The sequence below is a fragment of the Acomys minous genome, assembly GCF_964271855.1.
Source record: "Acomys minous genome assembly, chromosome: 5".
In the NCBI taxonomy this organism is placed as follows: domain Eukaryota; kingdom Metazoa; phylum Chordata; class Mammalia; order Rodentia; family Muridae; genus Acomys; species Acomys minous.
The window spans coordinates 30,835,786-30,860,882 of record NC_140494.1 but is presented as its reverse complement, the minus strand read 5'-3'; the positions used below and the strand labels follow the sequence as shown (position 1 = coordinate 30,860,882).

At 50.7% G+C, this 25,097-nt stretch overlaps 1 protein-coding gene across 7 annotated transcripts in view; it reads left to right on the top strand.

Annotated features, from left to right (window-relative positions):
• AOPEP (aminopeptidase O (putative)) overlaps nucleotides 1-15,867 on the top strand; it is a 273,680-nt gene extending 257,813 nt beyond the window's left edge. For 3 of the 7 annotated variants that reach the window (XM_084784051.1, XM_084784048.1, XM_084784052.1), the window contains 3 exons: nucleotides 9,992-10,078; nucleotides 11,667-11,811; nucleotides 14,108-15,867. In XM_084784051.1, coding sequence (XP_084640177.1) covers nucleotides 9,992-10,078; nucleotides 11,667-11,807 — 228 coding nt within the window. In that variant the 3' untranslated portion in view covers nucleotides 11,808-11,811; nucleotides 14,108-15,867. Of the gene's footprint in view, nucleotides 1-9,991; nucleotides 10,079-11,666; nucleotides 11,812-14,107 lie in introns of those variants that run through there. The other 4 variants (XR_014779644.1, XR_014779645.1, XM_084784050.1 and 1 more) reach the window with 4 other exon arrangements.
• The last annotated feature ends 9,230 nt before the right edge of the window (nucleotides 15,868-25,097 follow it).

The window sequence follows — 25,097 nt, the reverse complement described above, 5'->3', positions numbered from 1 at the left end:
TTTTACTTGTGGTCACAGAATTCCTAGCTTTGGGCTAATGGTTGGTGTGTGTGTTGCTTCTGGATTGGGGATGAGGTGGGATGGCTACCTCTCTCCAGTTGTAGGACTCCAAATGTCTCCAGATATTGCTAGTTATCACCTGAGGGGCAAAGTCCCTGTTAAGAAGCCAGGGTGCTCTAAGGCAGCAGTGGGTTCAGAAAAAAAAGCAGTTTGTAAAACATCATGGTGAACTGTCTAACACTTGGTGACAGCCTAGAGCATGTGAACTACAGAGATGGCTGACAGCCACCTGGAGCCCACTCTGTCCCACTCAAAGCTTTAGAGAATGTAGCCTTGGGAGAGCTGGGCTCTTCTGATAGGAGAGAAGAAGGTGGCAGCAGACTGGTATTCAACAGTGAGCCAGTGTTGTAGGGAACTGAAATAGCATCATCTTCTCTGTTGACCCCCTGTGGAGAAGCATGCAGTCTCTCACAGACCCTTCTCCACATTACTGGCTATGTCAGAGATCCTGGCTCTAGGCCTCCCTGCCCCCAGAAGAGGTTAAGTAGCAAGATGAGGTAGAAGCTGACCTTACTGAGGTCAGGTGGGCCTGCCCGGTATAGTCCTGGGATTGAAGTAGTCTGCACACAAGCTTTATACCAAGACTTTGGTCCCATGGCCCTGCCCTGGGAGGCCAAGGCCTATGAGTAGAAACGATGCCAAAGCACCAGCTGTGCCCATAGCTGCTAGAGACCCATGCTGGCTGCGCTGGGTACCAGTGATATAGGGCTTCATTGCCAGCAACCTCACAGTCACCATCCAGCACTGTCAGCGCATCGCTGTGAAAGGAAACTCTTGTGGCAGGTTTTCAGATTGACTATAAAACAGGAGACTCATGTAGAATATTGAATGGCAGTAAGGGACCTGGTATTCAAGGTAAAATTAAGGTTGGGTGTGATGGCACCAGTCTTTAATCACAGCACCAGACAGAGGCAGGCAGATTTTGCAAGGCCAGCCTGGTGTATTTCTCACAGAGAAGCTCTCTGAGGACAACTTGACCATTGCTCACAGATACAGTAGTCAGAGCAGTGGACACACATCTTTGTCGTACAGAGGGACTAGTTTGTTGTGCTCAAACCCAGGTGGCAGATTAGGGCCACATGCTTCAGAGTCCGAGCTTCGGAATGGGGCTCGTGATGTGGCTCCAATTCAGTGTCTTCTGTGTGAAGAGCCGGGAAAGAGCTTATGAGCTGAAGTGGCTAGACGGGCCTGCTTGCCATCATGCACCCTGCCTCTCCTCAGCTGTGTTTGCGTTCTCTTCCTTGTGCTTGGCTTGCAGCAGTGTCTTCACACACCCTTCAAAGTCAGGAAAGTGTTGCTGAGAACTTCTTCAGTATAGCCGGGCATGGTGACACACACCTGTAATCCCAGCACTCAGGAGGCAGAGGCAGGTGGATCACTGTGAGTTCAAGGCCAGCCTGGTCTACAAATAAGTCTAGGACAGCCAAGGCTACACAGAGAAACCCTGTCTTGAAAAACAAAAAGAATTTCTTCAATAGGTTTCTTTCTTATTACTTGAGTCAGTGTTCACGGAAGTTTTCTGTGGAAGGGCAGCAACAGACAAGAGTCTCCTCTTTCTGTGATAAAGGGATTTTTTAAAAAGATGATCTAAAATAAAATAACAACAAAAGTAGAGATTTGCTTTTTTTTTTTTTTTAATATGTTCTCTGTTCCTGAGGCTAGAGACTTTACTGACTGTAAATTATCACAGCACACTGACTGGTCAGGTATTTATTAAATGGGTAGACATGTACAAAAACCTGAACCACAGACAGCATGTTCTCATTTGCTTTCTTCAGAGAAAGTATTTTTAAGGCAGTCGTGGGCTGGGAGTAAGCTACTAAAGGAAGTGTACAGGGCCAGCCTGGCTCACAGCAAGGCCTCACTGCCATGTCTTCAGTTGTCACCCACTCCTGGTGGCTACATAGCTGTCCCTGCTTGGTCACTATTTCTACCAGCAACAAAAGTCTTCTTCCCAGCAAACACAAGGTAGCATTGGTTGAAGGAGCAGGATGAGTTACTTCCTATTACTTCCTGACTTCACAACCATTTTGAAAGGTGTCACTGCTGAGTAACACCTGTCAGCTGTGGCCTGTGTAACACCACCACAGTCACACCTGTCAGCTGTGGCCTGTGTGACACCACCACAGTCACACCTGTCAGCTGTGGCCTGTGTGACACCACCACAGTCACACCTGTCAGCTGTGGCCTGTGTGACACCACCACAGTCACACCTGTCAGCTGTGGCCTGTGTGACACCACCACAGTCACACCTGTCAGCTGTGGCCTGTGTGACACCACCACAGTCACACCTGTCAGCTGTGGCCTGTGTGACACCACCACAGTCACACCTGTCAGCTGTGGCCTGTGTGACACCACCACAGTCACACCTGTCAGCTGTGGCCTGTGTGACACCACCACAGTCATACCTGAGAAGAGAAGGTGATAATTGCATGAACCCAGTGCAGGTCCCACGTCAGCTCCGAAGTTCTCCTGGCTGGCACTAAGCCTTTCCTGGTATTGTGAAGCTTTCTGTGTATAGGGAGGAGGAAAGATGATCTGCCTAGATCACAGATTCACATACAGGTGAGGCTGCTGTGTCCTGGTGCACTTATGTTTGTATTTGTCACCACTCTTGGCCCTCACTGCACACTCTGTCTGCTAGTGTGGTAGCTGAAGCAGCTTAGACACCATCGAGTATGCTAGCACAGCGTGACACGCGTTACTCTTTCGTGTCTCTGTGTGCATTCTTGTGCATGGGTATGGGTCCTCAGATGGTGGTCTTCAGGAGTCATCCATCTTGTTCTGTGAGACAGGGTCTCTCTCCTGTTAGGGAGGCTGGCCAACCAATGAGCCAGTCTTTGTCTTCACAGTTACTGGAGTTACAGGCTCACCATTCCTCCTATTTGCAAGAACTCTACTGACTGAGCTACCCCCATCCCCAGTCTCCATGTGTCACTGGCCTAGATTTCACACCAACTACACTAGGTTTTAACACTTACCTGGCTTTACAGCAGCAACTAAAATAAGGTCTAATTCCCTTTATTAGAAAAACAATGGTCTGCCAAGTGTGGTAGTGCACACCTTTAATCCCAGCACTGGGAGGCAGAGGCAGGCAGATCACTGTGAATTTGAGGCAAACCTGGTCTACAAAGACAATCCAGGACAGCCAGGCTGTTACACAGAGAAGCTCTGTCTAGAAAAACCGAAGGAAGAAAGAAACAAAGTTCAAGTTACAATCTTTCGGGAGTGGTGAGCAGTGAGAGAGAGGAGGAGCAATAGAAAAAGCAGACGCTGAAGGTGGCACCCACACCACAGCTGACAGTTCTTTGGTCCCAGAAGAAAGAGCAGGCCAGTACCTACCACTGCTGAGCAGTTCTTAGCTGGCAGTGCCTTCCGCCTGGAGCCCTGCGACGGCGTGGCTCTCGCCAGCAGTGAGCCATCTTTAAAGCAAGTAAATCTAATTTAAGCACACAAATTGAAAAAGCAGGGTTCTTTATTGCAATGTAGACTTATTAACTTACAAAAGCCCCAAGCCTTCGTCTTTCTGTTTACAGATATAAAATGAAACTCCAAATGAGGTTTAATGGGCTTCCCAGATCATGTTCCCTGGACAGATTTTTTTTTTTCCTTTAGCAGTAAATTTCAAAATCAAAAGGACTGAGAAAGAAAGGGACTTCCTGTCATAAATAGGATGGGTGGTATTCTTCAAAGCATTTTATAGCTTCCAACTGTGCTTATAATTTCAAAGTCGCTGAAAGCATTCTCCATTTACAGAAGTGCTGTCCATTCGGGAGCATGCTGCAAACAGGCACTGTGCTTGGAGGCAGTGGGGTCACCATGGCTAAGTGTCTTGCTTTCACCAACTCACCAGAGAGCCCTGCAGCATTGCCACCTAGTGACAGGGCAGCCAGCGTGGTCCCCCTTGGCCTGCTGTAACACAGCTAAAGGCTACTATTTGAGACTGATTTTCTAAACATTATTACAAAGGTGACTGAGGATTTAAGTTGCTGTGACTGTCAGTAGACACTGGGCTTCCAGGGCTTTCTAGTAATTATACTTAAAAGTTTGAAAAGCATACGGAACTAGTGATGCAGTAATAAGCAGGCTCTGGGGAGGCTAGGGCTCTTCCTGAACATGCTCCATTAAGCATTAAGCCACTTAGTTGCAACCCTAGCCCTGGGGTGGATGGCTGATTCCTTGTTGTAATTTCATGTAAAACACTGGTATAGAAAAATCTGATAACAGGTCTATGCTAGGCAACTGTTAGTCCAACAAACGCCTGCGATAATCATCTTGTAAAGAGAACAGGCTCCTTATGGCTCAGGCTGTGGTTCCAGCCCCTGGTTGGTTAGCCCCGTGACTTTGGGCCTGTGATAGGTGCATAAAGCAGGGCAAGCCCGGCCAGCCAGAACCCTCTGTTCTTGCTGGCTGTGCTGAATCTCACCACGAGCATCACCATCCACGCCTGGCCACCACAGCACTAGACCAGCCACTGTACAGGTCCCACAGGCCTGTGAGACACAGGTTCTCTGGCTTAATAATCCTTTTCAGAATGAATGTTGGGGCTGGAATTAGAACTGCAGAGGCGGGAATGGGACTTGGGAGTTGAGGCCAGCACTCAGAGCCACCGTCCACGCTGCGCTGGGTCCATCCCACCGGGCTGTCCAGGATGGCCAGCGCTATTCTGACCCTGACTATAGGGAAGTAGGTCAATTTCCCACAAAACAGTGGGACACAAAATTTATTTAATGTGTTGCCAACTAGCATTAGAACAGTAAAAACTCAGTGTGTTGCATATAGTTGCATACTGGGAAATGTTGAAAAATAACACATGTTACATGTGTTTGCATGTGCTTAGGCACAGCTGTGCACATAAGTGTGCCTGGTGGAACCCCTCTGGCTGTCCCTTCCTCCTTGCCTACATTACCTGCCTCTACTGTGTTTGTCTCCTATGATGCCTTTTAGACCCTGGCTGAATATGGCCCCCGAGCTCCCAGTGCTGCTGCCACATCCCGTGCTGGTGGCAGCGCTACTCAGTAAGACAGAGGCTGTTACTTGAATTACTCAGCAGCTTGAATTACTCATCTGAATTTCTCAGAACTCAGATGCAGTTCTGACATGAAGGCGTCTGCAAACCAGCTGCCCATCCACTCCCAGCCTCACAGGCCCACGGAGTGCTGCATGCCCCATTTCCAGTGGCATAGGGGGCACCTCTGCGGGGAAACCCAGCCGTGCCCTCTCACTTTCTGAGCAAAGCAGTTTTTCTGACTCTCTCTCTCTCTCTCTCTCTCTCTCTCTCTCTCTCTCTCTCTCTCTCTCTCTCTCTCTCTCTCTGTGCGTGCGTGCGTGCGTGCGTGCGTGTGTGTGTGTTGAGATGGAGTCCTACTGTGTAGCCCTGGCTGGCCTGGAACATTCTATGTAGACTAGACTGGCTTCAAACTTGAAGAGATCTGCCTGCCTCTGCCGTATGACTACAGGACTTAAAGGCATGTGCACACACAAGAATCAGCTTTGTGGAAACCCAGCATTCTATCCTGTTATGTGTGGGCTAGGGCCTGTGCTCATACACATGGGCACCTGTCCAGGCTAGGCCCTGTGCTCATACACATGGGCACCTACCTGTCCATCAGCCTCAGGGCAGTGAGGGGCCAACCAGACCATAGGCTGTGACTCCTTCTGTACAGCCGACTCAGGCTTGTCTGCTGATCTGGCTTCAGCTTAGAAGAGAAGAGAGCAAGTTCTTGGTAGCCATGTGTCCATCCAGAGCACAGACACCAGAGAAGCAGGAGCCCCTCAACTGCACTTCCAGGAATGTGCCTTTTCCTGTCCATCTGTGCAGGCTTCCGGCTTGGTCTGGCCTGACCATATGAGTGCTATTTCAGACTAAGCGTTTGCTAACTCCAGACTTGCTGGGAATTCCTAGCAAAAGCCTGGGAGTGACCTGAACTTTAGTCACTGTTTAAATCATTAAATTTCAATTCCACTAACAGTTGAAGTGTAATAAGGCGTAAGTGTTTAAAGTGTAGTTTTCCAAGTATGGTGGCTCACAGCTATAATCCCAAAATTTGGGAGGCAGCCTTGAGCTACACTAGAAATTCTAGATCAACCTGGGCTATACAGCAAAACTATGTCTCAGAAAACCAAAGAGAAGTAATTCAGTTAGATCATTTGGAGCACTTACACAAACACAGATGCTAAAACTAAAAGAGCAGAATTGAAAACCATAGGAAGCATAATCATTACTTCCGCTGAAACTGTTGAGAAACGCAAGCAAAACCACAGTGGCCAGAGTCTAATGCTCTGGTGAGAGGGTTTGCAGTTTAGTCAGCAGCTCATCCCTGACACTCAAGTACAGAGAAGCCCATGATCCAATAGGAGAAGGGTGAAGGTTTGCTAGCCACACTGAGAAGAGGTTCCACCTTTTAGGATGGAGGCTGCCCTCACAAGGCACCTCCCTAGGACTCCTGTTGGCTGCCAGCTCTTCCGGAAACAGCTCCTTTCAACTAGTTAGTGTGGCCCTTGCCCACAGCCCTGTTCACCTGCTTGTCAGAGGGAGTAGCTCAAGATGAGTGAACTGCAGAGCCTGACGGTAGGGCAGGAGGCAGCACACACCTGGGTTTTTGTGGCTTCGTAGGTTGTATTCTGTGTTCACCTTTACAGGCACCACCCTTCGGGGCCTGCTGGTTCAGCTCTGGTGTGGTGTGACACTCCACAGCTGTCCCACCAGGATTGGGAAGACTTCCTTTCCTCATGAGAGCCACGAGTCCAGACAGTGTCGTGCACTGATTGCTTTATATCAGTATCTGAGTGGGGCTTGTCATGTATGCCTTTGTGTTAGATTATGTAAGAAAAACAGGCACAGAGGCAGCCTCTGCTCAGGAACTAATGAAACAATGAGGCTGGGTTCTGTTAGCAGTCTTAGTTCAGTTGGGTGCCCCCCACCCCCACCCCGCCACAGTGGGCTCTATCCAGTGACTACTGAGGTCCTGAGCCTGCTGGGTGCCAAGCACTGTCTGCAGTACACTCCGACTTTTATCTTTACCTCAGGAATTAAGAAGATAAGTTAGGATTGATCATCCCATAGTAATGCACCGACCAGTCACCATAGCGAATTAAACGAAACTGCTACTGAGTGCTGTGGCTCAGCGTGTGCAGTGCTGACTCCCTGCCAGTGTCAGTTGAGGAGGGAACCTGACACAAGGTGCTGCCTCTGATGGGCGGTAAGCTCTGTGATCTAGAGGAAGGCAACCCAGCCCTCGGCTGCTGTGCACTTTCAAGTACTGTTGGAGTGATGAGTGTTACCTTGTTTTGTGAGGGGATAGATGGTGGGTGCCTGTGAGATTGGAGAAGAAAACTAAAATGTTCTTTGATGCCCAAAGAACTAAAAAGAAAACTAAAAGTCCTTGCATGAGTGGAGGCTGGGGGAAGGGGCTCTCTGCCTTGCCACATCTCTGTGGTGTCTTTTAAACATCCTGTCTTTGAAATACTGAAATGCATGTAGCCCTCGCTGATGAAAAGGCTGTTTTGTCTTGCTCTCTATGGGGCTGGGGAGACAGTCTGTCCTTCCTGGATGCCATGGTAGCTACCCTTCAGGGGTCAGAAGATTGGCTCTTATTAGTCACGACAATAAACCATTTCTAACTGTAAGAGAGGTGGCAATACTGACTTCATGTTGTGTGAGAGCCTCTGTGCTGTGGCCTCCTGAGCCCTCACATACCCAGCAGGGCTGCCGCCGCCTCCTGCCCCCACCCGTGGGGCCGTTTGCTAATCGCAAATGAGCCCTGGTGTCTGCTCTGTTATCTCTCTGTGTGTACATAGGAGGAGGAAGAGGGGTGCAAATGTGGCTCAGTGGGGAGAAGTGCTTGCCCAGCACGCCTGAAGCCCTGGGTTTGACACACTGCTGTGTAAGACATGCTTGCTCACACTTGTCATCCTGACACCTGGAAAGTGGAGGCAGGAAGCACAAATGTTCAAGATATTTCTTGGATGTACAGCAAATTTGAGGTCTACTTGGGCTACCTGAGACCCTGTCTGGGGGTGAGGGCGGGAGAACTACTTGGTGAAGACCTTTTCCCCCTAGATCCTTGTTTTCCCTGCCCCCGTAGCTGATCCTTACACAGGCCCCAGGCTAACAGGCTCCCTACCTCCCATCTGCCCACCGGAATCAGGGACACCCTGTACACACATGTACCATGGCCTGCCCATCAATGAGTGGTGTGAACCCTCTCCTTCCTCTGAGGGACCTTTAGCTGCCTGACCATTCTGCGGATTCTCCCCATGCAGCTGGCAGCCTTTGCATTAGTAACTCTTAATAAATCTCTCACCCACAGAGCAACTAGTCTCACTGTTCACTTTAGGCCTCAATCCTGAACCTTTCCAAAGCCCTCCATTTTCAAAATAGCATCTAAAATGTATACCTTGCAGGTTTCGAGTGACAAAAGTCAGTGTCTAGCGTGTACTTCAGCCATGTCCTACCACTATAGGTCCTCGGAACACTGTGGACAGAGCTCTTATATGTTTGCCCATTATTGAAAGCGGGTACGGGTATTTTGCTGTTTTGCAGTTTAGAAAAGTGGGATTCTGGGGCTGGAAAGATGGCTCAGCAGTTAAGAGCACTGACTGCTCTTCCAAAGGTCCTGAGTTCAATTCCCAGCAACCACATGATGGCTCATAGCCGTCTATAATGTGATCTGGTGCCCTCTTCTGGCCTCCAGGGGTACAAGTACATGCAGGCAAAACATTGCATACAAAATGAATCTTTCTTTTTTTTCTTTTTCTTTTCTTTTTTTAAAGAGGAGTGGGGTTCTTTTCCTGGATCTATGGATCCTGGGCGACTGTCATACTGAGGGCCCCTGGCTAGTGCTCATTTTCAAAGCTCACAAACAAAAGTCCTGCTGCTGGGTGTGGCCAGGCCACAGGAAATGACCTTGAATTAGGAGGAGAGGGAGAGGTGCAGACAGCCCCAGGGGCCTCTGCACATTTGGTTCCAGAGTCTTCTCTGGACCAGACGTCCAACAGTCTTGCTGTGTTCCGGGCAGGAGAATGGTTTTCGAGGGGCTCCCTCAGCACCTCCACTCCTGTGCACTGTTAATTTCTGGAAATCTCACACAGTGATGTGATTTGCAGGAGGCCTAGCCAAAATGTTGGCATTACTTACGTTTATTGCTGCCTGCGAATGGATCACTGTGAAGTGTCTCCCTCTTTCAAAGAAACTAAGTTTTATTGGCTGATACTAAAGCAGGGATGTAGCATTCATTGACTGGCTGGCTGCTCACTAGGCGTAGCTCGTACAGCTCGCAGGCTACAGTTGTGGTATTGAAGTTTGAGAATCAAACAGGCAGAAGCTCCTGTTTTACAAACTATTAATGTGCCTCAAAACAAAGATACAGCCCTGCAAGGCCCTTGTGCCTGCTGGCTTTGCCGCTGTCTTACAGGCAGCGGGTGCCTGTTGAGTTTGTAAGAGATCCTGGCAAGTTCCTGCAGGCAAACCTTTAGGGAGAGTATTTGAAAAGAGCATGGCATTTCTACTATGTGCACATGGTGCTTGTGGGTAGCCTCCCAGCAAGAGCCGCCTGCTGGAGCTTCTCCATAAAGCTCAGCAGAAGCACCCAGCCTTGGAATGAATTCGGGGCTGGCATCTTCCTCCATGTTGTGTTTTAGTTGTTAAAACTGGCAACACTGAACCAGCCCGGCAGAGTGTGGACCTGACACTCCATTCCTGTTTGCATTTGCCTGTTAGCTTTGCACAGCTGTGTGTGGCACAATGCGCCACCGTCTAAAGCGTCACTGCTTTCACCAATGTGTGCAGGAGTGCCAGTCCTCCCGGTCAGCCACACTGCCTTCAGAAGTATCCCGGGCTTTGGTAAAACTGTAACTCAGAGGCTGTGTTCCCTGAGACAGTCCTGGCAGGGGACCATTGCTCACCAGCTTTCCTGTCTTGTTTCCTAAGGTTCGCCACCGGTGGTGTGAGCTGGTTATTAAGCACAAGTACACAAAAGCATATGAGCAGATTGAGAGGTTCCTGCAGGAGGACCAGGTGAGTGTGATCTTCCTAGGTATAGAAATGGGCCGCGTCACCAGTCCCAAGTTCTCCGCATCCTTGTCAGAACAAAGGTCTGAAAGAGTTCCAAGCTTTTTCAAGGGCTAGTTCACATTTGAGGATCCACTGGCAATTTTGAGCTGAAGGGAGGGAGGCTTGCTCTAGAACTTGCAGTGCAAAGCCATCGCTTAGCAACACCATGGGTCCATCCAGGTTGTAGAGTTTCTAATTACAAGCACACATGTATGAGTCTTCTGAGAGACTCTTAGATCATCTGTTGGGAATTCAGACCTTGTCATGCCAAGCTCAGCCCAGCCTGTGCTAGTCCCTTCCTTTAAGAATGTCCTAGGAAGCAGAATCTTCCTGTGTGTGTGTTCGTTCGTGTGTGTGTTCGTGTGTGTGTGTGTGTGTGTGTGTGTGTGTATGTTCCATAACCTTATGTGCTACCTCTTTTGGTCTGTGGTACATTTGGGGTCACTCCTCAGGGTACCTCCTCTAGCATTTTGTCCCTCATGACACGTCCCCACTGACCGTCCCCTCGCAGCACATGTTCTCTCCCACTCCCAACCCTGGCCTGTATCTTTGGCCAGCTGTGTACAAGCTGTGGGATGATGGGCTAGAGCCACTCTGAGTGGGGTGACCAGAAGGACTTTTGACAGAGTCTGAGGACAGGGCAGTCAGCAAAGTGAGGGCTGGTTCTTCCCATAAAGAAAAGATGGGACTTTTTTGCCAGTGGGGCATGAGGTGTTTGAGGAAATACAGGAACAGAGATAGCACAGCTCAGTGGGATAACCATGCCGTCCCATGCACAGGGCTCTCCACCCCTCAGCCCTCACGGGAAAGCACTTTGGAAGCCAGCACTGCCTTTGAAGTCCCTTGATTTGAAGCAGAATGGCACCCTTGGGAAGCTCCATAGAACAAGAAAGCAGGCAGGCCTCTTGGTCTTGCAGAATGTAATTGGCTGGTTTTAATGTTGGCACAGAGTTCAAAGCAGAAGAGCCAGATTGTGGTGTTTTGGGACCTAGTGTTGGGAAGTGGCTGAGCTAGGCCAAAGTGATGGCATCTGCCTGTGTCCCTGGGCCATGTGGTCTCTGTGGCCTGGTGGACCTGGACTTGGTGAAGGAGCTCATGCCAGCTGACCTAAAAGACACACAATTTACGGACCATCTGGGACTCCCTACCTCTGCCCAGAGTATTCCTCACAGTAGCCACTCAGGTACCAGAGTCTGTGGACAGAATCAATAAAATTCCATGTTTCTGTTATTGGGTTGTTTTTTTGAGATAGAATGTTATCATGTAACTCTGGAAGCTTAGAACTTGCTGTGTAGACCAGGCTGGCCTTGAACCCTCAGAGATCTGCCTATTCTGCCTCCAAGTATTGGTAATAAAGGAGTGTGCTGCCATGTTCAGCTTCCAAAGAGTATTGGTGAGGACAAAGACGAGATAGAGCAGAAACTGCAAAATGCAGTTGGATAGCTGCACAGCAGTTTTGTGGTTTTAGAATGGCCTGTGTAAAGCAGTACAGCCATGTCCCCGTAAGCATGTACAGTCTCTTACCCCTTTCCTGTTCCTCCGTACCCTGCAGGCCATGGGTGTGTACCTATATGGGGAGCTGATGGTGAGCGAGGATGCCAGGCAGCAGCAGCTTGCCCACAAGTGCTTCCAGCTGGTGAAGGGCGACATGGACAGAGCCTCTGCCCAGGTGGTGACTGAGATGCTGTTTTAAAGAGGTAATTCTGTCCCTCCTTCTTCCTCCTAAACATCCAAGTCCATCTAAAAGCCACATGATGAGCCAAGGACACCACAGCACCAGAAAGGCTGCCAAACAGTCTTGGGGAGCTAGCAGGGTGGGCCCCAAAGAGCATGAAGGTTCAAGATCCCTGGAACTACCTCACCTTCTGGAACGACGGGTGTGAAACAGAACAACACCTCCTACCCCTGGCACTGCTTTGGCCACCTTAGGTTTTGCACAGGTCCACAGGCTTCAGGGTCAAAGCCAGCACAGCAGTCCGTGGCCACACTGTACTGCTCCAACCTGTGCATGCAGGCATCCCTCAAGGCCACAAGCCTGAAACCCCGTGGCCTCTTGTCCCTCTGACCTATAAAGGAGGCAGCAAAGCACTCCTGCCCATCCCCTTGCTCGGTGACACTTGTGTCATAAGGGCCAGTCTGTTTGAACCTTGTGCTGCAGTAGGCTTTGCCCTGGCGCCCAGAGTCCTTGTTGTGCTGTTCCTTGCCTCCTCTGTAGCCAGTGTGTCAACAGCAATGTAGTTCAGCAGAGCATGGTGTCTGTCAGCAGAAGTGTGGGTGAGTGTGTTTCCCCACGGTCACCAGTCATCCTTTCTACATCTCCATCATCTCCAGGGTGGTACATGACGTGATGTTTACTTCTGTACAGCTCTTAAGTTTTGCATCAGGTCTTAATCACTGTTTGTGTACTTTGTTGTTCTGTGACTACTAATTAATGAATATTTAGAGTTGTGTTGCTAGTCTTAACCCATTGTTGGGCAGTAAGTTCACATTCTCACATTTCACTTACAAAGCGCCCTTCTGTGGAGTCTGTTTGAGTGTTTTATTTATCTGAAGGAACTATAACTATTGAAGGAACCGTGTTAGCTGAAGTCTGACCGTGTTCTTGCAGAAGAGCTGGGGACCACCACAGCCAGGCAGAGGGGACAGTGGGGCCCGCTGCGCCCTGACACCACCACCGGCTGTGAAGGTGGCCTGTGTAAGCGGGCAGAAGCAGTTGGGGCACCTCCCCACCTGGCTCCTGCAGGCATTTCTCTAGAAACTTTTAAGGTCAGGGAGAGTTGCAGTGTGTTGTGTGAAAATCAGTGTCCCTGCTTCACACTCCCTCGGCCTCCTCTTTCAGAGAGCCACAGAGTCACATGGTGGTTCTGGTGACTCTGACGATTTTTTGGTCCCTAAGCAAGCAAAGAAATGGTCACCATTCCTCAACTTCCTAGCTCCCTTATGAACTCTCTCTGCTGTCCCCCAGCTCCACCAGCCAAATGCTTGGTCACAGCAGCCTCAGAAACCTGTGTGGATGTGAATATATATCACACCTCCTGTCTGAGAAGTAGTTCCGTGCCTCAGGTGCCCAGAGATAGCCCGGGCCACTCAGAACCTGCGTTTTGAGAACAGGTTGTGTCCCCAGGATTAAAGGACACATACTCAGAGCAAAGATGGTTTGAGATATTGGTCACATAGCTGATGAGTGCGTCCTTTGTCTCCTGGTCTCCTACGCTCCCTACACAGTGCAGCTAGCATGCTGAACTGCAGCAGGCTGCACTGCTTTGTGGTGGGCTCAGCGGCGGTGCGGAGGAGGCCGCTCAGCGCCTGTGGATGGGAGTGTAGGGCATGGCGCTGCCCTCAGCTGCTCTGGCTGCTTGGGTTCCTGGCATGCTGATTTGTGACTTGAGATTAAAATCACATTGCCAGGGATTACCACGCAACCATGACCTTGGCTGCTCCTGCAGAACCGTGGCCACTTTCTCTCTGCAGTTCGGAGAACAGATGCACCTTGTGGCTCTTTGGAAACAAAAGAAGCCAACAGCCTTGGAAGATGCTCACCAGCCCTTTAATTATGGCCGGCGATGACCTCTCTAACAAGGTGCAGAGCTTAGCTGATTGGTGAACAGTGATTGGTTTCCGCTTTGTTCACAGTGGCTAAGTTCTGCACCTGAAGAGAAGGTGAGATGGGGACAGTTAAGTTGCAGCTACCAGGCAGAGGCCACTGCTGCCAGGTGTGGCCACAGCTGGTGGTCAGCTTGGTGTGGAGCCAAATTCCAGAGGAGAGACCAGCCTGTCCCAAGGGTGTGTTGTCAAGAGTGCAAGCAGTGTGCAAACTACCCTTAAGTGTGTCTGCAGAAAATACAGATCTACCAACTTGTTCACTGTAATGTCAAATATATTGGAAGTCACAGCACAAAAGGTCTCAGCTGATGCCTCACGTGAGGCGTGCAGGGGGGAGGGGGACCTCTGTTGTTCGTGCCGGGCATGGTGAACTCTCTCTTGTATTTGCAGTCCAGGTCTCCATGTCTCCACAGTCGCTGGCAGGATGATGCCGATGGCACGCCAGGAGGCCCTGCCCAGCTGTGACTGGACCCGCCCTCCGGTGCCTACTGAGCTGATATCAGTTCTCATTTCACACACTGGCTCAGTTCAGCAGGAACAGGAGTCGAGCCCTTGAGCAAAAAGCCTACCCATCTGTAAGTGCCTCAGGCAGGCCTCCCTCGGAGAAGAAGATGATGGGCCTGAGTGTCTGCTGCCAGGCGTGGACAGCAGTGGTACCCTCTGTATGTGCTCCCGTGGTGGGGATTTGTAGGATGCAGGGCTATCCTTGCTCTGGAAGCAGGTAGAGCAGAAGCCGAGCATTTGCCCCAAGGTTGAGGCAGAGCACGCCCTGTCATCTGATGAGTTGATCCTTCTGAAGTAGTGAGAATACCAGTCTAAAGGGGCTCTGGATTTAGCCTCCTTGTCATTGAACCTCTCTGGGCTTCACAGCCCTGCGTGGTCTATGGTGTGACTGGGCACCCTAGGCCTAGGATTGTGAGGTACGGCACCAGTCTTGTCCCTGTCCTCTCATGAAAGTTCCTTCCCAAGTGGAGGTCAGAGGCCGGGAGGAGCAGTCAGGAGTGACTGTGGTAACTGGGTAATAAATTTTATTGCTGTTCCCTTCACAGGACAGATCACAGTGAGACTGTCTTTCATATGCCTTCTCCATGCCCTGGTGAGGCCAGGACTGCATTGACCCTGGACATCAAAGGGAAGATTGTGTAGCTGCTAAAACCATCAGCCCACAGCAGCGGTCAGTCGCATCTTGGGTTTCTGTTGCCCAGAGCCTGGGCTTCTGCAGCCTATATAAAAGGCGGAGCCTCATAAACTGTTGCACCTGGCAGCTGCCTTTGTTCCCAGGCCCGGAGAGCCTGAGTCGACACACTGGGATTGAGCTGTGATTTTAAGGCAGTTGTTGAAGGAATGAAGAAGGGCAGGCCGCCCACAGGCAGATGGAGAACTGGCTGCCTGCTGCCTGCGATGGCAAAAACTAGCTGCCAAGCTCTGGGAGTGCAGAATCCATGACACCTCCTGGGCCTGGTCCCCACAGATTCCTCGGAGTCTGTTTGATGTGTCCAGCCAATAGAGCATTCCTGTTTTTGAAAATGCAGGAAAGCCTAAGATGTCTTAATAAAGTGTTGTCAGGTTTGCTGGTGTTCCTGTTTGCTTCTGAGTTTGATGCTGTCTAAAAACAAGGACAGGCATGTGATAGACTTAGCTCCATAATGTTAATTCTGAAAGGACTGAAAGTAGAAGTGGTGAGGCTCGGCGCTCTTTCAAAGTGTGGAGTCTCAGCCACTGGTACTCGGGGAGGCTGGGGAGACTGTTTCCTTTCCTTTGAATATTAGCTTATAGAACAAGCTCTAAGAAGCTCCAGTTACTGTCCAGAAAAAGATGCTTCAGACTGTGTCATGGGTGCTGTCACATGCGCAGGACAAGGCTGGGCCTTGTGAGAAGGAAGAAGAAAGCACATTCTACTACCTGGCCAGGCTTCTGCATTCGTACCTGCTGGGTGAGGGATGCTCTAGGACAGACGGAGAAAAATGTTGACAAAGAACCATTGGCCTTCAGAGCCTGGTTGTGCCTGTGACTGCGTTGTGGACCGTTGCTGGGAACTTGCAAGTGGTTATCTTTTGTGTACCATGATGGTCAAAGGACCAAATGTGTAATTTGACTTGATATTACACGGCTTTCTGTGAAGATTTGAAATAAATGGCTGAGTCTGTGGCTCCCTGGCTCCCAGAAGCACTTTGGGCTTGCTTAAAGATGGACCGGGAAGCATACCCTGAGAACTTGAGCACCCCCTGCCTCCAGTGACCTGGGTATTTGGTCTGGTTTTTTCCTTTGTCCTTAGCAGAGCTGCCACACAGGTAGGTTTTGTCATGGGCTAGTCCCTTGTCCCTCAGGTCGCTAAACCCCATGTCTGGCTTTAGCTGTCTGGATTCTTGCTATGGGCTTCGGTCAGAGGAGGCCTCACTGGAATCGGATGCCTCTGTTATAGCTTTGGCAGAGGGAGCTGTGGCCTTTGACACCTCTGCCTGGAAGCAGAGCAAGTCTGTCCCCTTAAGCTAGGCAGCAGCTCCTGCCTCCCATAACTGCAGCAGAGGCCCAGGAGGCTGCTGGAAGGGGCTTCCCTCACCAGGCTGATACCTCTGGAATCAAGAAGAGTGTACACTCTGTTCCTATGTGAGTCACCTGGCTTCACAGCGCCCGGAGCGCTGCACCATTACCCTGTCAGATAGGACATGAGAGAGTGTATCCAGGGAAGTTTGACACCTCCACAGAGATGCCTCATCTGAGGTGGAGTTTTCTCTGCAGCATATGGTCCAAGTGATGCGTGAGATGCTGGTGGGGGAGGATGTGCACAGTCACCTCAGGCTCTTGCCCCAACTCTGATGTGGGCAGAGTGAAGCTACAGGTGAGACGTGGACTGGATCCCTAGGTCGGGGTTTGATGTATCCCATAGTGTGATGCTCTTGGTCTTCAGAGAGTTTGATGTCTAAGAACTCTCAAAAAGGCCCTGGCTTCCTACTCAGTGGCAGGGGCTTGGAACCCCCATGTGGGAACTCTCCCTCCTGCCATTCAGACGTGAGGGAGAGCCTATGTTTAAAAAGCCTGGGCGCCTGCACTTGAGTCTGCTATATAATTATGGAAAGGACAGAGACTGTGTGCTTGGTGGTCAGGTACACTTTTGGCTAGCACTATTTTCCACACCATTTTCTAGCCTCACCTGAGCCATTCCTGGAGGAGCTCATGGTTGCCTCTCTTTCCTCAGACTTGCTACATGTGCTCTGGGGAGTCATATAGGTTCTTGGTGAAGATGCTAGCTTCTCCTAAAGTGCAGGGAAAGGCGTGACCTGAAACCTGATGGAAATACCCCACTCTGCCAACAAGTTGACACCGCCAGTAGGCAGAGGGGCTGGGACAGCAGGATCCTCATTAGGTCATTACAGGAGGTAAGTGGGACACCAGAAACACCAGCCTCTCCTGCCTGTCACCAGACACTTGTCATCTTGATTGTCAAGCAGATGTCCATCACTAGAGAACAACAGGCCAGGGCTGGGCCAGCCTGTCATCACTGAGACCAATAGCAATGGCCTCCTCCCACCCCTGGCCTGGCCACCTGGCCTTCCAGGAGCAAGATGGCCTAGCAGATGACTACCTTGAACCAGTGTCCTCTGCAGATGGCTTCAGCAAGCACTAGAGCAGGCCTCAGTGACCTGTGGCCGTGACAAGGCTCCTCCTGGTCAAGGTAGCCAAGTCTGCAGGAAGGGGTGCATTTGGATCCCTGATGGTGATCATGTTCCCTGCACGAGAGGAAACAGCAGTGACCCCCCCCCCCCTTGTTGTCCCTCTACGTATATCCTGAACTTGGCCTGGGAAGGCAGCCACTGTCCTCACCACACCCTGGTTTGTGTGGGAGAGTTGAGCCCCAGGAAGGTGCAGAGGCTGACTGGAGAGGAGCCTGCCACCCTGTTTGTGAGGCTTTGGGCAGAAGCCTAGGGAGAGGTGCTGGGAGTTCTGGCTGGACCTAGGCAGGAAGGGAAGGGTGGAGGGAGAAAGTCTCAGAAAGGGCTCTGGGTTTTCTGACTCAGCTGCTCCAGTAGAATTGGAACAATTTATTTTTAGTGAAATTTTATATCAAATAATCTATACCCTAGCAAGGCATTCTTGCTTGTGGTGAGCAGATATGTCACAGAATGAACCCCAGGGCGAACCCAGAAATGGCAGATGCCTCTAAGTGTAAGCCATCCTTCAAAATGAAGAGAAGGCTCAACAGGACAGAGCCACACAAGCCCCCAGTGAGTGGCCAGTCAGCAGGGGATGCCGCACACATAGTGACCTCTGTTCTCCACGGTCTTACCTTTGCCACAGCTCTCTCCAAAGCAGCTACTGCTGCAACAGAAAACACTACTTAGGAGCTTGGGGTCCAAAGGATTCGTATGCATCAGGGCTTCATGCTTCAGTCCAGCTGGCCACCACCTGCTTTGTACATGGAGCCAGCCAGTAGAGGAGCCGCACCGGCCTGGAAAGGGAAAGACACCACCTACCCCACCTACACCTCCCAAACAGACCTGGGTGCTGGGCCTGTGGCCTTGGCTGGCCTGCTCCCTGGGTGGTTGGGCTGCCATACCCATCCCCACGGTACAAGGGAGCTGCTGGGGCTTGACATTGTTTCCAAAAGCTCAGTGTTTAGCCCCCCTCTTGGAACACTCCCTCCCTGGGGCATTTTCAGGCTGAGCCACTGGTGGAGTTCCCATACTCAAAAGGGCCATCATCAGATGGTAGCAGGCCTGATGTCGCCTGGCCCCATCACGTCGCTGGGTCTGGGTCTGGGTCTGCATGGACCTCCCAAGGAAAGTTGCAGAGAGTAGTCTCTGTGAGGGGCATGAACTCAGCCCCACTGTCTGGTCTGTGGGGTTTACGAGGTGGGAGGGAGGGGCAGCAGTCCCGCTGTTCTGGGCAAGATTTTATGGCCCCTTCCCACCCCTTGGTGCTGTCTGAGAGATTGATAGGGCTAATAAGGCAGCTCTCTTCCAGACCAATGACCAGACAGTGTGACAAGGCAGAAAGTGACCTTGCTCAAGCTGAGGAAGTTTCCCAGGACAGGGTGGGCTGCTGAGAACTTTGCCTCTTGCTGGAGAGAAGCCCAGCCTTGGAGGTAGAGCCAGTTGTGAGTGTCCATGCCCCTTGTTCGTAAAAAAATAATAATAATAAAAAGCCCAGGAAACAAAAGAAGCTGGGGTGCAGTCACCAGAATGTGGCCTCAGCATGGACCTAGAGATCTGGCATAACGAGGTGGAGATATAAGGCCCTTTTTCTGCAGACAGCGTATAAAATCAGACCTGGTCACTTCAGTGCCGTGAGCTAAAACAGGCGTGGGCTGGCTTATGAGTCCCAAGGACGGTACAGGGGTGGGTACTGGACCTGTCCCACCTGTCCTGGGTCAACCCACTGTCTCTTGTCTGTATAATGACCTTATCTTGGCACTGGCAGGATGGAGGGCCAGGAGGCTAGGAGAGCCCAATAGCCTGTTATTCCATGCCTTCCAGGAAAGTTATCCACCAGGCACGTGACAGCCCAAACCATGTTCTGTCCTGGCCACTTGGCTTATTGTAACTCTGTCTAGACACAATGGAGTAGGTGTGTGCCCTGATTGTTTAAGCCACCTTTGTCCTCTTAACTATAATTGCTTTCAAGCCCCGCTTTGGGACTGGTACCCTGCTGCTGTGTTGATGCAGTGGCAATGGGGAGGTGCTGGAACCACTCCTAACTGTAGCACACAGAGCCCCAAGTTCTAGAAAGTTCTTTTCTACTCTGGTAGGTCCTCCCTTGCTGCCCACTGTTCTAAACAAGGTGGAACTTTAGGTGTTGACAACCTGGAGGGAGCACGGCCACCTGGGCCTAACACAGCCTCACCTCATTGCTTTCCTTTCGACTCAGCAGTGCGGCCTGTGACGATGGAGAGCGCTGTGAGGTTTGCCTGGGAGTGGGAGTCTTTGGGTAGTCTCATGTTGAATTATAAAAAGCAATAGTGATTTAATTGTAAGGAAGTTTAGTCATGATTTTACCCATTTTACTATGTCGATGATGAGACAGCTACTGGTGCAGGTCTCGGCTCACCTGGAGAGGAGGGTGATTTGCAGATTGTGCAAAGGCCAAGCATGTGACAGCTGGAGCCCAAGTCCTCAGGATGCATGTCGGAGCACTGGCTCCAGCCTCGGGGAGTACTTATCTGTAAGTACTGGGAATAAGCAGTAAAGGTGCCAGGGATGCAGACGTCGTCTTTAAAGTCACAGACAGCCTGTTGCGCTCAGCACTGTTTGGCAAAACCCTCCACAGCCAAGCTGTCTGCCTTCATATACACGAGACTACAGCCCTTCTTCATTCCTTCCTCCTCTTCCCTCTTTTCTTTCTTCTCTCCCTCGTCCCTTTCTCCCTCCTCCCTTATTTCTTCCTTGGTCAAACATGCAAATAGGCAGAAACAGAACTGAACAGCTCTCTCCCTCCTCACCTGGTCTCTGCCTCAGTGGTCACTGTGGTAACACTCATTCCTGGGTTGCCCCCTACAGAGACACTTGCCACTGTGCTCCAGCGACCACACAGACCATCACCCCCGCCTCACTCCCTTCCAGAGGCAGCTCAGCAGCCATTGTGCAGAGTCTTTGAGGGTTGGTTCAGGGCCCTGCCCCAATTCCAAAGACCATGACACTCCAGTCTTTTTTTATGTTGGCTTTTTGGTTTTTCGAGACAGGGTTTCTCTGTGTAGCCTTGGCTGTCTTAGACTCACTTTGTAGACCAGGCTGGCCGCGAGTTCACATCGGCTTTCCTGCCTCTGCCTCCTGAGTGCTGGACGCCCCAGTCTTTATAGAAGGTGTTGTGTTCACACTGTCAGACCACACAGCCACACCACACCCTCCCTCGCGCTTGCTGGGTAGCTGAGGGTCACCTTGGCCTCCTCCTACCGCCACCTCTCTTGAGCTGGGAGCACAGACATGCCCCACCACACCTGGACGCCACAGTGTTGGACAGCATCCTCTGCCCACCTCCATACCTAAACCATTTCTAGGCTATCTGCATGAGACTGTGAACTGGAAATAGCTGATGTACTGTGTTCAAAGAAAAAAAATGTGACTGAGGTCAGTAAACATTTCAAAGTTTGCGCTGCAGTTGGTTGACTGTATAGAATCCATGATGCACACATGTGGGTCACTAGACACATTTGGTTCATGTATGCACTGTTGTAGGCACTCTCTTGACAAGTCTCTTCTGTGACCTGGGCACACAGGGAACGAAGCCTGTCAGCTGTTTCTTCATCTGTTAACCACATGACTAACGTGGAGGAGCTAATTGAGGTGAAACCCTGGCAGCAGAGCCCAACCTTGGATGCACTTTCCTTCCTAATGTCTGTGCTTAACTCACTTAGCTTTGCCCCAAGGTTAGATGCACCACATAACCCTGGCCATTTTGTGCATGCACATCTGTGCTCATCACTGGGATCCAAGCCCCCTGAAATGGGCAGGGGACACCCGAGCAGGTGTGTGCTACAGGGTGGACAGAACTGTAATTTAGATTTTAGCGGTTTCATTATGGTAAAATATTCACTGCTCTGGCACTTTGAGAGCACACGTGAGTGCAGTGTCTCATCGCAGTGTGACCACTACCATCTGCATTCTGAACTTCCTCTTCCCAAGGGAACTTTTGTATGCATCCGACACTAACCCCACCCCTGCTCTCCCAAGTCCTTGGAGGCATCTCTAGACTATCATCAGGAGTCGTTCTGTTCTGGGCATCGTGTGTAGATTTTACAATGCCCTTTTGCACCCATCTGGTCTAGCTTAGGATCACATCTTCCATACTGTAGTCTGTGAGGATTTCTTCACCTTTAATTTTAGAAACTATAATTATCATGGATACGTATGTGATTGATGTTGGGGGAGAGCATGGTGCACATGTGAGATTAGAGGACAGCTAATCTGGGACGATACCTGAGTTGACAGCCTGTGGCGCAGCATCTCACCAGCCCTCTTCCTTTCGTCTCCTGTATGCAGCAACATCTTATCTCCCAGTCACTGGTCAGCGGGCACAGGCACACAGACCCCACGTGAACATCCACGGTACATTCTTTGGGGTAAGTATGTACAGGTGGATTCTTGATATAGTGCCTTTGTTACCATGCTGTACAGACCCCCTCCTCCCCCCAGCACAGTATGAGGATAGAACTGTATTTGATAGCATTTCTTAACAGCATGTGAAGTTCCTTTTCTATGTCTCTAGAAGTATTTTCCCCACTGTATGCAATGTTTTGTGCTTTCCCAGAGTCTCTCAGGTTGGCGGCCATTGCTTACTGACTTCTCTAAGAAGTTTCAAGTGTAGAGAAGTGACTGTTGGCCATGTGTGGCATGTGCTTCTCCAGGTTATCATTATACTCAGAAGGGTTTGTTTTGTGAATGGCCAGTTTTATCAGTCTTCTGTAGATTTCGGCTTTCTGTCATCTGTAGAGACACAGCTGAGGGACAAGGGTGGCCTGTGAGCCTGTAAGCGACATGGCTGGATCCCTCCAACACTCCCACTTCCTCTCCCTCTCCCTCTGCCTCTTCTCCCTCAGCTGAAAGACCCCTAGAGCTTTTCAGCCTGGTCCCCAGGGCAGGAGAGGCACTTTGGAGGTCAGGCCTTGTAGATGAAAAAAGCTCAAGGGCCATAAACTACTAATTCCAAGTAAAAGGTCAGAAAACTGCAGGCCCTGAGCAGGAAGTGTCCTGTTTACAGGGAACTGTGCCCCACAGGCTAATCTATTTGAACAACTGGGTCCCCAGCCGTGGGGGCATTTGGGACAGATGGAGGTGTGGCTTCTGACTGGAGGCCACTGGGGCAGATCCTGAGGGCTGTTCTGCCTAAAGCCTGCTTCCAGGTGCCCTGTGAGAGTCTCCACACAGGTTCCCACCACAGCAGGAAGCTGGCCCAGCCCAAATTCCTAACCCACTGTGATGGACAAGTCCCTCTGAACTGTAAGCCAAGGAAACTTCCTGAGATTGCTTCTGCTCTGTTTTGTCCTCATGTTGTCTGGAAAGGTACCAGATCCAGGAAGCATTCACTTTACTACGAATTTTCACCCTTGTCAGGGATGCATCACCACCTGCAGGCAGTGTCCCCTTCTCCTTGCCTTACTGCAGAACACCTAGAGCCTTTCCTTGGGGTAAAGGCATCCAATGAATGCTGACCATGGGGGAAGATGATGGCCTGCATTCCTTAATATTTATCCGGCCCAAGAACTAAGATTCCCATGGTGTCCCTAGAGCCTCCAGCCTGCTGGTTCAGTGTGCTGAATCCAAGCTGTGCAGGAGAGGACGTCTATGCCAAGTCTGTGAGTGACTACAGAATCAATCAGATTCCCTGATGGAAAGAACATGGGACAGAGCCAGACAGAATGGTGGCTGTGGGGCTACAACTGTGGAGTATATGACATCTTCCTGCCAGCAGTGAGGATGTTCAGGTGTGCTCTAGAACATGATGTGGCTGTCTACAAGGAGCGGGCAGGAGACACAGGCAGGACAAGGATAGGAAAGGAGGAACATAGTGGGTAGGGAGAGGGCCCCATGAGTCACCAGCCTTGGCAAGATGTTGGTGAGCTACAGCCAACCAACACATGGGTCAAGGCACAGGCCTTAGAGTTGATGATGAGGCCACAGGAAGGCACTGGCAGCCTTGGCAGGTGCAGTTCCCTCATCCTCACTGCTTAACTAACCCATTTCTTTATTCACAACTGCCTGCTGTGACTAGGGCATGTGGGATGCTTCACTGCACTAATACCTTGCTTCTAGAGCCTTCCTGGTCCTTCCTGGAAGCTCATTCTTCCACATGCATTTTGGACTCAGGTTGTCTAATTCTACCAGCATCTACTGGACCTAGTTTCTGTCTCTAAGGTAGGAGGATATCTTTCAGGAAGAGCCAGCTGCTCATAGTGTGGTCCTCTGCCAAGCGGGGGCATTTGGAATGTCTGGATGTGTTGGTTCACAACACTGGGGCCACAGAATATGGCAATCTCCAGTGCTGGCTATGCCTCATTTGAGAAAGTCTTCTTGCCAGCAGCCCCTCTGCCCATCCTCCTTATATGCTATTGGGTTCTTACCTGTGTCTGGAAGAGCCATGGGGCCTCCCTAGCTGCAGGCCTTTCCTGAATTACAAGGCCCAGCTGTGGTGTTAGCTCAGGACCTGCCTTCTGGTCACATTCTTGGAGGCAGGAACTATCTGAAAGGAGCAGCTCAAGCACCGGAGCCTGAGCTGCTGCACAGGTCTGCAGGCTGGGAGGGGCTGGCACACCAACCCTCTGTTGACTCTCCACACCCACTTCCCTTTCCTGCTGCTTGCAAAGGAGAGTCCTGGAGACCTCATGCTGTGTGTGGACCACCAGAGGACAGTGAGACTTTTGAGCGTTTTGGTCATCTCTGCAGAAAGGCACAAAGCTTTCAGTATCCCCACACACATTTCCAACCCACATTTCGGGTATAAAAGGTACGTGCTCAGAGGGGTGAGAGAAGCGTAGCTCATGACGGGCTTATCTGGCCTGGAATAAATGTGGGTCAGGTTTTCACAGAGAGTTTATTTTGCCTTAATATTGGATTGAGGTTTGTGAAATGGTTTTGTGGTGATTATATGACTTATATTTTCATAAAACATAAAGACTTCATGTTAAAATCCAGTATCCAGCCAGGAGCAGGACCACATCCTGGATGGAAAGGGCGGGGAAAGAGGGAAGTTCATTCGCTTCTCATGTCCCCCAGTCGCACGTGTTCTGGGTTCCTTGGCCTGAAAGGGACCTTGCCAACCGCTCAGCACCCGCGTCCCTGGATTATGGGACTTGCTGTCTCTGCCTCTCCTGCTGCCCCTCCCAGACCCAGGTAGACGTCACTCCCACGTCCCTGGACTTCGGGACCATTAGGTGGTAGTAGGTTGGGAAGTTACGACCATTCCAAGGAGCCGGCTGCCAGGAGCTCAGTCAAGAGGCAGGTGCTCTGGTATGGCACGGCAGGTAACTGCGCGCCCAGGAATCTGACTCAAGCTGCTTGGCACAGTTCACTCAGACTGGGTGGGCTGGTCCTGGGGGAGCAGAGTGCACATAATTCCATCTTTCCTGACTGCTGAGGGACAAATGTATGAACACGCAGGGAGAAAGAATGGCAGTGTGTGCTCTGTTCTTCCCACTCAGAATGGAGAGTAACTCAAGTGTGTCTCAGGTAAGTGTGGTTATAATTGAGTTTGGCTTAGAGGAAACAGCTGAGTGCACACACATCTGCCTGCCCTCTGGACAGTCTCCTTTCTTTGGTGACAGGACCCTAGCTTGTCCAGAGGTAAGTCATAATTGGTCTTTTCCAAGCCAGCCCTAAGGTTTGTGAGACCCAAAGCTTCTACAGTAGGAGGGCAAGGGTTTCCTCTCTTTGGAAAGTAATTGAATACAAAA